This window comes from Struthio camelus, chromosome 1 (genome assembly GCF_040807025.1).
Source record: "Struthio camelus isolate bStrCam1 chromosome 1, bStrCam1.hap1, whole genome shotgun sequence".
Lineage (NCBI taxonomy): Eukaryota > Metazoa > Chordata > Aves > Struthioniformes > Struthionidae > Struthio > Struthio camelus.
The window spans coordinates 129,706,227-129,719,900 of NC_090942.1; the positions used below are offsets into that span (position 1 = coordinate 129,706,227).

A 13,674-nucleotide genomic window follows, 5' to 3' on the forward strand; every position below is an offset into this window, starting at 1 on the left:
TTGGTATCAGATTGAATGAAAGGGATCTGGATTTGCTTCCTACCTAATATTTGAGGATCAGCATTCTATTTAATGCTAACTGTTGTGGTCACATGACTGTCTTTAGAAAATTTAACTTAAGCTTTTCAAAGAAGTTATTTAGACTCAGTTCATATTGCTGTAATGTCTGGCCTACTAATTTAAGTCACAAAGGTATTTTGTGTGTTGCATTGCAATCTCAACACAGGTAGTCTGCGTTCAGGCACAGAGATTCAGATAGGCATTCATTGTACATTCGTTGTAAGGGATTAGAAGAATTGACAAGTGTCTGGTAAATGCTGTTAGTGCACTGCTAGCAGGATGGGGAGAGGGGTTATGAGAGAGGAGAGGGCTGTTAGTAAACTGGTTAGCCACCTTTTGTTAGCAACTGTTGAAGTCTTATTTCTAATCATTTTTATCTATTGGTATCAAAGTGATCAGAGTCTGATTTCATCAAATGAACAAGTTAGTAGCCCAGCCAAACTGCCCAAAGAGAAGAGTTCCTACTCTTGTTTTCCCTACTCATATAAAAATAATCCCCTTATTTCCAGCCAGGCATTCCCACTCTTACCCTGAGACACTTCTGGCCTTTACTAAACCTCATCTCTGTTCATGGGTTGACATCACTTGCTAAATTCTAGGAAATAAACCTTGTGCATCAGTTCACCAAAGGGTTTGAGAGGTGCAAGAGACAATGCAAGAAATATGGTGGGAGTCTGGGACCAGGGGTTAGGGGACAGAATAACAGGGGAGGAAAGAAAGGGGAAGGTGCCAGCTCCCTTTCAGCACATGAATCTCAAGATTAGCTCCATTGCCTGTGAAGTTTCAGCCTTATTTTCCACTGTCTACTATATGGTAAATTAAAAGTCTTAAAAAAAACAAACAAGAAGCCCCTCTCAAACCCAAACCCTCTGCTATATAAAACATTGGCAAATGAAGTTCAAATAGTAGACTTATTTTCAGGCAAGCAAGTTCCTCAGGTTTGAAACAGAAACACCCACCCCCAGCTTCAGCTTAAGGAAAGATTAAGAGCAATTGTTCTGAATTTAATCTACTTATGTTAATTTTTGCAGGGGCCTAATGCTTTAGTCGACATTTGACTGTAGTTGAAGTGGTTTCTGAGCGTTCATGAGGTTAAGAACTAGGTTCTATCTTGTAAATGTGCTTGGCAAGAGAAGGAAATTCACAGTAAAATCAGGCTGCAATAACTTCAGAATGAAGATACTTAAAATAAATTGGGTTTAGGGTAGCCCATTCAACTGCATGCATAGAGACCTGAGGTAGGATTCGCCTGTAAAGGTACTCCTTGGAATCAGGTTTAAGGCTTAGTGGGAGTGCAACCATAAGTTTTGGATTTTTAACAATGCAAGTGGGAGGCAAAGCAACCATTCAGCTTTTTCTGAGTAAAAAGTAACAGAATGATATCAGACTTCATAAAATTTTAAAGCTAAATAACAAACCATACTTGTAGGAATAGTGGTAAAGAGTTCAACTGCAAAAAGATGCTTCTTAAGCAGAGAATTTCCAGGTTATTCGTGACCATAAAAATATTGGTTGGAACAACTCATTTACAGCCTTCTTTCACTCCTGCACAGCTCAAGTGTTGCACCTGTATCATCCATTCAGAGGACTGTGATTAAATATGCATTTTTCAGGTTTTGCTGGAACAGAAAGATGGGTTGTGGGTGCTACTATTGATTGCTTTGCTGATTTGAAAAAACAAACAAAACACAGACATAAAGAGGAAGGCAGAAGACATTGAAAGTGAACTTTGCTCTGTGAAGTCTAGTACAATTGTGAAAGTTCTGATGTTGTGAAATATTAGGCCACGCTCCACAACGACGAGAGCAACCCGTGTGGCAGGAAGAGAAAGGAAATGGGAAAGGCAACAGAGCCTGGGACTAACCCTCTGATTTGGAAAGTAGTAGTTCTACTAGAAGGCCATTGTAAACCATGTACAATGTGGACTTGCACTCAGCATGTTACGGACAAATTGAATTAATGGGAGAGATAACATAGAACAAAATTGCTAGTTGCTTAATTACCATTACAGGACACCTGCATAACAAGGAAGACAAATTAAATATTTTCATAGAATTTGGAAATAGAATAATTGAACAGCATTACTGAACAGTTACGCTTGAAGGACTACGATGTTATAAAACAAACAAAACCCCTCCTAATTGCACAAGATCAGTGTCAGACTGAGATTGGGTGAAACAGGTAAAGGAATAAGCAGAGACACTATGAGAACAATCACTGTCACCTGAGTTTGAGTTATAAGTGGGAGGTTTTGAATGCATGTAGTTTAACCTACTAATTTAAAAAATGCCTGATTTTGGAGGGAGTGGAGACGTTTTAACAGAAGACCAAATCTGCAAACACGAGGAATTATTCTTTCCACATATTAAAGAAAGTGCGTAAATAAAAGTATTTGGCAATTTCAGTTCAGGAAATAGCTCCTGAAGGTGTAATGCAAATAATAGTGTGATCTAAAGTATCTGAAAATATTTATTAGCATTTAAAGATGCATACAAGATTCTAACTCCAAGCAAGAGACATGTTTGCCACAAAGATGATCCCTGGGCTGTGCGTTTATCTATGGCCTCAGAAAAGATAAATGATTTCCAAAAAAGGAGGAAAATTTGAAGAGAAATTAAGTGGAGCTAAACATTTAATTCAAAAAAGAAAAAAAAAGAAATGAAGAGTTCCTTTAAAAAAAAGGTTTTAATAGCACAAAATCCATGAAGTCACAGCTAAGAGGGGAAGCAACAAAAGCCAGCAATTAGTGTATTTTTAAGCAATATGTGTGAACAGAACCATATAATTGCCTATATTTATAATTTATATATAAAAGTAAGAAGAAAAAAGGCAAGTAGATTACAACTTCTGCATTGCAATAACTATGAAGTATAGACTATTGATTCAGGAAGGTTAAGAACACATAGGAAATATCTGTGATCAGAGATAATAAAGCAGGGTTTAAGTATATACAGAGAAAAGATCTTGGGAGCACTATAGATGTATTAACTTCTGGAAGGTGTAGCATTGTAACAGCAAATAACAAATTTCCACAAAACTTGTCGTTGTGCATTAGCAAAAGTACTCATAACAAATTGGAGATAACATACTTCCAGTAGTTTATTAGAGACTGAGGATGCTATTAAAAATATCTATCCTAGGGAGCAAATGTAGTTAAAGGATTTGTATACCACAAGGAAGCTTTTTCACATCATTCTTTACCTCTGTTCATTGTCAAGTCCCCTATTTTTAATGTATTTTCTGTCCTTAGAGATTATCTGGTTTCTGATACTATAGTATAGTATACTATACTGCAGACACAGACACCGTCGGTACTTTATCAGTAATATGGTCCTAATATTATAGTTATCCTTTGTAAGTAAGAAATGTAATCTGCAGGAATTTAGGGATATATTTGATGCTTATTTGACTGGAAGCAACTTTACTGATATTGCTGTTCCCTGACTGATATTACTTAATTTGTCATTCAGATAGTTTTATAGCCTTTCATTACTAATTTATTACTGGTTACCTTCCTTCCACTAAGTTTCTGATAATAAGCTCTTAATATTATAATTCAAATATCCATATGGTATATTTTATGAACCAGAAAATATGGTTCACACACCATATTTTTAGACTTATGTTTGTATAAAAGCACATATTTATATACTGTGTTGTATATAAGCATATTGCATAATATATACATATATATTATTAATATATATTTTATTGTGGACATTTTCTCTTGTTGTTTTTTGCCTAAGTTTTTTAAACTTCTGTTCTATCCTTTCCTACAGTTTGACTGCATTCTTAAAGGATGGGATGCCCTAGACTGCAGGACATTTTTGGTTTTCTCTTGGTCTTTGTTTGAAAACTTTAATTTTAGGTTCCAGATGACTGGTTCTGTTTTGGTGTAAGAGCCTCTCTCCTTGCATGATAAGTCATCTCTATTCTGTATACTATTTTATCACTTTTTTTTTTAAATGCATAGACTCAGAGTTTCTTGCTTACCAGAATCCTTAAAGGGAGATTTGCAGATGCCTTTGGCTCACTAATGTTAATTTTTATAGATCTTGAAATATTGAAGATGTTCCAGGGGCTGAAAGACTGTAATATTCTCCTAGTATTCAAAAATAGCAAATTGTATGGATATCAAATTTCCTAAACAAAAAAATGGACAAGTTAATACAGAATTTATTCAATGAAGATTTAAAGAACTGTAATGTAATTAAAGCCAGTCAGACACAGTTTAATTGGAAACAGGGTTTAGAAGTAGTCACATGTGCAGAATGATGAACGGCAACAAGGAAAGCAATTACTCTAAGAAGAGCTGGGGACACAGCGGAAAAGAAAAATAGTAGGAGCTCCCAAGACCAGTGCCATACTAGAACAGAAATGCTAATGTAGCTCTCCAGTGTATAATTCAGGGGCATGTGAGTAGGAGTATGGCAGTTATTTTCATCTCATACGATATACTGGCAAACTTGAATACCGCAAGCAGTTCTTGTGTATGCGTTTTTAAAAGGTGCTGAACAACCTTTTATATTTAGAGAGGCTGCAGAAAATAACCACAGAAGATATTTGTGTTGTGGAGAACAGGCCTTAGATGAGGAACTTTGGGCTTAATCTCCTTAGCTTATCTGAAGAGGATTGAAGAGTTAGTTTGATTTACATTCATGAGTATTCTCTAAATACAGGAAAATGCTAGATTCTTAAGATCTCTTAAATTTATCAGAGAAAGACTGACAAGGTTAACAAGGACTTTCTGCTGGAAGGTGAAGCAAGTCGAATAGAAATCAGAAATTAGTCTCATATGTAACTGTCTTCTCATGCTGGTAATTAGACACTAGAACAAACTAATAGCAGTTATCTCCAAATCAAAACTTGAAGTCACTCTAGAAGGTGTGCTTTAACAAAACACAGATTGCTTGACTGAATCTGTGTAACAACAATTCTATGTAACTGGACAGAATTTAAGTTATCTGGTATACCAAACATGAACTAATTAGACTTAATTAGATTAGATGAACTAATTTTGATTTAATTTTACTTAATATTATCTGAATTTATAAAATACTGTCAATCTGATGTGGAAACGGGTCTGCCTCCATCTCAAAGATCTACTTGGCTCTGCTTCCCATGGTTAATGGCAGTACCCACTTTCCTGTTGCTGGCCCTAATTGTAGCATTCACACAAATTCCAATCACTTAACGATTTCTTATCATTAGCATCAGCAGAATTTTGTGTGTGTGTGTGTATGAGTGAGAGAGAAAGAGAGAGAGAGAGAAAAAGAAAGTAAGAGAAAGAGAGAAAGTGCTGACATTATCAACCAACTTCATAAAGATCTCCTTCTGGACTAGATAATATGAAATACTGAAGAGAATCAGTCTTCCGGATCTGTGATCAAGTTATCCTGTAACTAGAAGTGGGATTCCAGAGTTTATTGTGTCTTTTTCTGGCAAAGGTTTTACTAGTCTGTGATCATAAAGGAGCTTGGGACGAAATGTACAATGAATCTGATCTAATAAGATAATGTAGATGCTGGTACTGTTTTGTTGCATGTACATAGCTTCTTGCAGCATTCTCAGTTTCTTTAATGCAAATTTATTTGTTATCCCAATATTTAGAATTCAGGACATCTCATGTGAAAACCTGATGCAAAATTGCATTGCAGTATAAATCAATATATGTTCAAACATATGTATGAGGCTGGATTCTATGTAACTAAAACTTCTGGCCTATTTAATTATTAATTTGTAGTTTTGCATTTGTCATAGATAAACTTCAAATAAAAATTTTAATTTTCAATGGCTTTTAGTATTCTCTTTCTTGAGGGAAAACAGCTATGAATCAGTAATATTAACATTCTGAAATAATGTTATATTCTGGGAAACTAAGTTTGCCAAAATTCTATTTCCACTCAAGTTGTTTATGTATTGGTTTTGTTACTATTTTGAAGCCAAACAAGAAAGGATTAGATAACACAGTCTGCTGAAAGCAATTATAGTTCATGATTTGCTTTGTCTCAGTGGCCATTCTGGTAGAAGTCAAAATTTATCACTGATTTGAATGCTACTAGAATTCATTGCCTCGTGAAATGATTTCTAGAACATTTTATTCTCTTTAACATAGGAGGAAGTTCTTCATGTTGCAAAGTGTGGTTTTCCTTGAAGATTAACAGCATACCTGCACCACCTGAAAGAAAGATAAATGTGAAATGCAGAGCTCTGGTAAGATTACTCTAAATGTTTAATTTTGTTCTAGTGCATTAATAAGAAAAAGAAATATAATTTTTATTGTTGGTCTGGGTGCTATCACACAGGATTAATCAATTTTATTACATGACTACACACAATCACTTTTTGCATAATAAACCTCAATACTTGCTAAGACCTCATTTAAACTCAGTGATATGAACTAAAATGAATGCTTAAAGAAAACTGGTTTCTTTATGGTATTTGAATAATTACATTTTTATTCTCAGCTTTTTTCATTATCGTATTTTTATTCTGCTGAAATTTGCTTCTAATTTTGGAGCTCAGATAAAGTTAAATTCTATAAAAACTTCAGGCAGCTTATGTACTGTCCACAACAGAATAAATCTATTTTAGTACTTTCCTTCCTTATGTATGCCAAATTATTATTGCCACTTAGATTTTCGTTAATCATTGGAATGTAATTGATCACATTTTTATTAGTAAATAAATATATACTTTGAATCTCAAAAATATAATTAAAAGTTTGTCATTTTAGAAAAAATATTACATTGCATTAAATAAGTTTTATGTTTTAAAGCACTTAAATGTGTAGAACAACTCCATTTAGCATTTTTGCTTAGCTGATACTGGTTTTAGCTTCTAAAGATTTGTATCTGTCATTGAATTATATATTTTTAACATTTTTATTTTCAGAGCTAATGTTTTTCTTAACTTCTTTAAATGTATATCTGTTTTGTCACCTAGAAGACCTGCTTTCTGCAGTAATCGTAAACAACTAAGAAATACTGACTTTTGTAGTGGAAGCTGGTAGCCGTTTCTATGAGTAGAAATGACTGGTACAATATTTTGCTACAGGAAAATTTTTGTAGAGAAATATCTGATACAAGTACTAGGGAAACGACCTCTTCCAGTAACAAATACTGGGAAAGGTAAAGAATATCCTGATTTTTGTGTGTTATGTTAGCATGTGTTTATGTGGGGAAAAAAAATCCAAACCAGTAAGCAGTTTGTAACTATTCAAAATATCAGTATTCATGTATCAGTTCTGGGTTTGTTGTTCTTTCTTCATATGCAGCATCCTGATTGTGAGATTTTGTAATGCTCAGAAACAGATAATGCTGTTTTCAAAATCTTGAGAAGGGGTCAGCACAGCGGTAGAAGGAAGACGTAGGAGGGTGTCTGGTGCTAGTAAGAAACACAAAAGCTGGAATAAAAGAGTTTGTAATTTGAGATATTAGAAAGAGTAATGTAGCTTTTTGCCCTATAGGATAATGCCTCATCTTAGATCGTTTTCTAATTTGAAGAAAATAGTGTGAGGTGAAAAGAAAAGCTAGATTTAAAGTATATTATTGATTCCTATTGTATAATAAATTGTGTAGGTGCATTTTAACTCTACCTACAATTCAGTTTAGAAACTTGCAGAAAAACACTTATAGTAACATCCACTGTATTTTACAATACAGTGTATGGGGCTCTGAAATTCTTGACTGAAATGGGGAGAATTCCCTTCTGAGGAAGATAAAAGGAGGTACAGAGCTCTATCCCTCTTCAAATCTTTGTGGAAAATGTTGCAAAACATGTTTTTATTGATGAGCGTTGCAGAGACACCAAGACTGTTGATTAATAAATAGTACACTTGGTTACTGTTCCAGAGTGATCTGAATCAACTAGTTATATGCCAGGTAGTTCATGTGGGAGAGCTTTTTGTCTCTAACATAAATGGCCAAGATTATCCTAGTTAATGCCTCACTATAGGCTGTCAGTGTGACACTGACAAAAAGGGCTCGGATGCTATAGAATGATCAAATACAAGCAGAAAGCAAATTATATAGTTGATATTGCTATTAGAATGTCATCCACAGATCTAGTTTTCGTAGGATAAGAATTATGTTTAAATACTAGAAGAAAATCAAAGGAAATCCATAAAAAAACATGGAGCGGCCGAAAAAGCAAGCCTTGTCGTATGAATGTTAAGGCTCTCTGTGAACGTAGTTTGCCAAAGACAAGGTGGAAAGGTAACTTAACCATTCACTAAAATATATTGAGGAGATAGCGTTCTCTCAATTTTGCTGACCAACATGCATCAAGAGCTAATGGCCAAAAATTTAAATCGAACAGCTATTGAATCTTGCATGGAGTGTCCTAGCAACAATAATAAAACACTGGAAGATCTTACTGGTGGAAACAGTAGACTTTAAATGGAGTCTTGAAAATCTGAAGACCTGAAATTCCTTCAAAGTCTGATGAATTTTTAAAAGACATAAACACCTGGTATGTCTGCTACATCAGTGTGTCAGATTTAGTGAGTACATTTGACCTCTTTTTGACCTTGGAATCTGTCGTCTTCCTTCCTGGCCCGTGGAAAGAAGAGGATTAGCACAGGATTAGTTTCCCTTCAAATGCAAGTAACCCTCGACATTCTGCATTTGTGGGTATAGTTGCATCTTGGAGTCAAGTGCATGTCAGAAGTATTTTTCCCCTCTTACACAAGCGATCACATGTAGTGCGCATCTCTGAAACATCTGAAACAGCAGAGATAAGTTTGATAGCCCAGAGTTCAAAAATGGTGGAGGTGTGGGGTAAGGCCTTGTGTGTCTTAATGGTGCGGCCGCAGTGACTACCACGTTACAGGTTGGGAGAAAATCCAGGCACGATCAGGCTGGCTGGCAGCTTGGAAGAATGTGCAGTATGGGATCATCTGCACATTTGTCACCTGGGCACCATGGGTGCATTGGACATTAGCAAGACTTAGATGAACATAGTCTTTGCTTAAAGATTCCTATTTCCTGTTTGAGTTTTGGAAATGTTTTGGTCTGATCCAGACTTTTGTACTTCATAAATGAATATCTGTTTGAAATGTAATGCCTGTGGTTTATAGGCAACAGGAGGATAGTTCATACAGTATTAAAAGGGGTGGCGAACTATACGTGTCAAGGTTCAAACTGAACTTGTAACTCTGTAGATATTCTGACTAATACGGATGTCCTGAGGCAGCCAACCATCAGCTGATGTTGCAAAAGAAATTCTCTATTGAGGAATTTTGAGGAAACAAGTAGGCGTATGTGGCAGCACCACACGGTAGACTGTCACTTAGGTCTTGGAGACAGGATAGAGATGCTGTGTTCTGCTTTCACTGGATAAAATTAGCAAAACTGTAATACCAAACTTGTGTATCCACTGCCCCCCAGAACCTAAACTACCATTTTCACAAGGCATTGTATTGACATACCCCTTTTAGTTTGCTCAGGATTTTCTGTGCTGAGTGGCACGTGTTTACAGTATCTTTCTTATAATAGGTAATAATTCTGCGTAGATGCTGACTACATTTGTGATCTAGAATTGGAAGAGCACAGGATTTGGCAATGACAATTACCTTTGGTTTATACTGTTAATGATGCATCTCACCATCCTTGAGGTGCAAAATTTACATTTCAGTCTCAGAATATATGTGCAAATCAAAAATGTATCTGAAACGTTTAGAGATAATTTGATTTGACTTGGTTTTTAATGAAAATGATTTGATTTGCACTTTTAAATTGGTGAGACAATACTGTGCATAAAAATATCATTAGCTGAATTTCTTTTTTTTTTTTCCTGGATTTTCTTTTTTTTTTTTTTCAACATAAAATTCAAGGTGGAGGTTGAATTGTTACATGGATTAGAAAAATGCTGCTCTAGTTTTGTTAAAACTCTTTTGGCTAATCACTGCTGAAAACATTTAGAGTTGCGTTTGGCCAATAAATCAGATTTTGTTTGGGTTATTTAATGGAAAGAAATATATTAAATAAGTGTATCATATTGCAAGTCATTATTTTAAGCTATAATCTCATTTCAATTAGTTTAATCAGTATATAGCAATAAAAGAAATACCATTGTTTCAGTAGAATGCTTGAAAGAGATTCTGCAGCTGGAAGAAAATGTCATTTTTAGTATGCAGAAATTCGCCATCTTTTCAAGGGAAACCTACTTTTGTCTTCCTCCCTCCAGTTAAAGTCAAAAAAAAAAAAAAAAAGAAAGAAAGAAAAAAAGGGAAATACAAATATGGAAAATAATAGTCTTTTTTGGCTTTTCTCATACAAGTTTATTGCCTTTTAATATTTTAAAACTCTAAAATATTAAAAAGCAATAAACTGTGCTAAGGATAAATTTTTGGAACAAGTAAAATGTCTTTCATGTCTACAAAATGCATTTTGAAATAGAGTGTTAGAATGGTAATTCCAAATAATAAAAGATAATGATTTCTTATAATTAATTTTTTTAATATATGCTATTTATGTTTGCTGGCAGCAGCAACACTGTAAAATAGGATCAATTACCTCTCTGACTGATTCACCCACATGTAAAAGGCAAATCTGGCTTCCACCTTGTCCCGTATGTAGTTCCACTAAAATGATAGCTTTAGTTTAGGATAAAATCGTATTTTAGTCCTTACTCTTCAATGTAAACAGTAAAAAGTATGGGTTTGTGTGGAATGGATCAATAAGTATTTCAGTAAAGACCTCAGAATTTGACCCATAGATTGAAGGAAGTGGCTTCTTAACTTTGAAATATGTATTATTTCTTTTCTAAAACTTTCTAAAAATATATAAACTTAATATAAACCTATATAAACCTCTGATTGCAAATATGTCTGTCCCTAAATTGAAAATATGGTTAATTTTTTTGTTATGCGTTTGGCCACTAGAGTGCACTCCACAGCTTGCGTGGTACAGAACAGTCCTTTAAAGGTCAGTACAGTGTCTGAATATTAGAAGTGCATTCATCTTTTTTCTTCGTATATGCATTTATTTATTTTTGTTACGAAGAAAATGAGAAACCAAAATTTGTCCCTTCCTAGTGCTAATATACTGTTTAATCCTGTCACACTCAGACTTTTTGGGACAATGAATCACTGTCACTTCTCAGCATTTCTCCCAAATCATCAGTACTCAGGGTGTTTCCTGTGTTTGAAAAATGCATGGTGCCACTGTTTTGCAAATAATAGAATCAAATACTGATTTTAAATCTCTTCACAGTAACTCTACATACTTATATTTCTAAATAAGGAAAAAAATCAAAATCTGTTTCTTCAGTTTTTAACTGATCACCTTCAAGACAGGGTTATTTCTCATTTTTATTCCTCCCTCCCTTTTTCTTTTTCCCACCTAGACAGTTCAGTACATGATTTCAGATTACGTTTAAAATTGGTCTAAAATCAATAGGAATATTCTGAAGCAGAATACTTGCATATAAGCCACACTTGTCCTTTCTGGGAAGGCAGACACATCACTTTGAAGTCCAGATAGCAGGTGACAAATAATATTCTAAGTTCAGACTTGCATATAATTTCTGAATAACACTGAATGTTCACAGTCTCAGTATTTTGTCATCTAGGCCAGAAAAGAGTAAAGCCTCAGTTACTATCCCTCTAAATTTTTTGCATACAATTTTTTTCAAAGTAGGTTAGAGGACACTGGCGTCAAACAGGCAGATTGAATTTCAATGTAATTTGGACACAAAAGTCCACTGGACTCTGAAAATTCCAGGAACAGCCTACAAAGAGTTCAGTAAGAGCAGCTCAAATCAAAGTCTGTTTAACTCAATGACCTGTCTCCAGTAGTGGTCAGAAATGGATGACAAGGGAGAAAGCAAAACTGTGTACATACTTTGTACATATGATACTTTCACTGCCTTTAAAGGTTTTCATTTCATGGTTTTTCCTGAGCTGCCTGATGAGTAATTCTAGTTCTTGAATTACGGGAGTGAGTGAACAGTCAATCCCTACCCACTCTCTCCATGCTCTTCTTGATTTTATAGACTTCTGTAATATACCTTCTGAATTTTCTCTCTTCCAAGATGAAGAATATGGTGAGGAAGTCACATTTATTTACAGTTATCATTTGGAGCATCATATCTTACTATTGAAGTATTTCTCCAAAACTGATAAGAAAGAGAAATTGATCAAACAAGTGTGGAGAAATAGAAAAGCAATTGGATTTTAACACTGCTTCTTCTCTGACTGCTTTTCTGGATAAGCTTTGAAGTGTAGCTATCAAAATCAAGCTTTCAACATTTAGGTACACTAGTTGACCTTTTCTGTTTCTTATCAATTGTCATAAGTAAAAACAATGATGAGATAATTGAGCAATATCTTAAGATTAGAAATTTTACTTCTTTAAAAAAATTCCCACGAGACGTTAAAAGATTATTTTTCTATCGATGACATTTAAAAATGTTACATGACAAGTAACAGGAGTTGCTAAATCCCATTGACCTTTTAAAGGTTATAGCACAGCAGCCCCTTATATAAAAAACCAAACTATGACATACTTCCTTGATGCCAATGCCTGACCATACCAATCACTGAAATGAATTCTTAGAATTAGCATTAGGAAGACCTCGTTATTTGTTCCACTCTCAAGAATCAAGCAAGCTGTATTACTCATAACCTGAAATTGCTATTAGGAAGTGTTGCAGCAAATATTGAATTGTGAAGCTATGTGATTGTAGAATATTTAAATAAAATATTTGTCGAGTAAGAGAATAGCATCTCCATCATGAAGAAAGGAGGGTAACTCTGGCACGGGGTTCACGCAGTTCTCCTTTTGTCCTGCCCAATGTGTGCATGACGAACATTCACAGAGCTGAAAATTGAATTTATCTGTTCAACATGCAGGAAACTGTAAGAATTAATAATGAATATTTCCTAGCATGGGAATGGATTCTAGAGTCAACAACTGAAGTGTAACCCCTAGTGCAAGGGATGGAAGGGAGAAGTAAACCATGGTGTGATAGCCTGTACAGACAGAGCCCCCTCTTATTCCCATCTGTATTGTTACTATTAACAGGAGAACAGTAAGCTTAAGCAGTGGGTGGGATCCTGAACTACATAGGAGGGAATTCAGCTCTGAATTCTTATAATTGCTAATTATAAGAATGCTAATTAATGTGTATAAGCATGTATGTAACTATAGAAAAAATGATACATTGACTTACTTGCCTGAGACATCAATTATTTTACACTGTACATGATAGCAGTAATAATTACAAGTACAGAACTGCAAAGAGGCATGGGCTTAGATCCTAAATCTTCAAGAAGTTAGAATTTTTCAGTGGATTACTATGTAGTTTACATGTATCTTGCATTTGCATTGACTAATTCATTTTTCATATATTATAGACTTGAAAATGTTCATAGGCTAGGCCAAAATATTGAGGAGAGGAGAAACAAGTTACTTTAGTCAAAAGTAATTGTATTGTAATATGCTCTGATTAAATAGATGAGGATTAATCAAGAATCCTGTTGTATTTCATCTAGCAGCTGGTCTTTAAGAAATATATGATAACCACTTACATATATTTTACAACCTTTTATCAAACCAAAATATCTTCCTACTTCTATACCCAGTGATTGTGATAAATCCGGTTGTACTG

General features: G+C 34.6%; 1 protein-coding gene across 4 annotated transcripts in view; it reads left to right on the forward strand.

Annotated features, from left to right (window-relative positions):
• Positions 1–13,674, forward strand: part of CFAP47 (cilia and flagella associated protein 47) — a 360,791-nt gene that overhangs the window by 228,867 nt on the left and 118,250 nt on the right. For all 4 annotated transcript variants that reach the window (XM_068916942.1, XM_068916957.1, XM_068916948.1 and 1 more), the window contains one exon: positions 6,176–6,273. In XM_068916942.1, the coding sequence (XP_068773043.1) occupies positions 6,176–6,273 (98 nt within the window). The remainder of the gene's footprint in view (positions 1–6,175; positions 6,274–13,674) is intronic.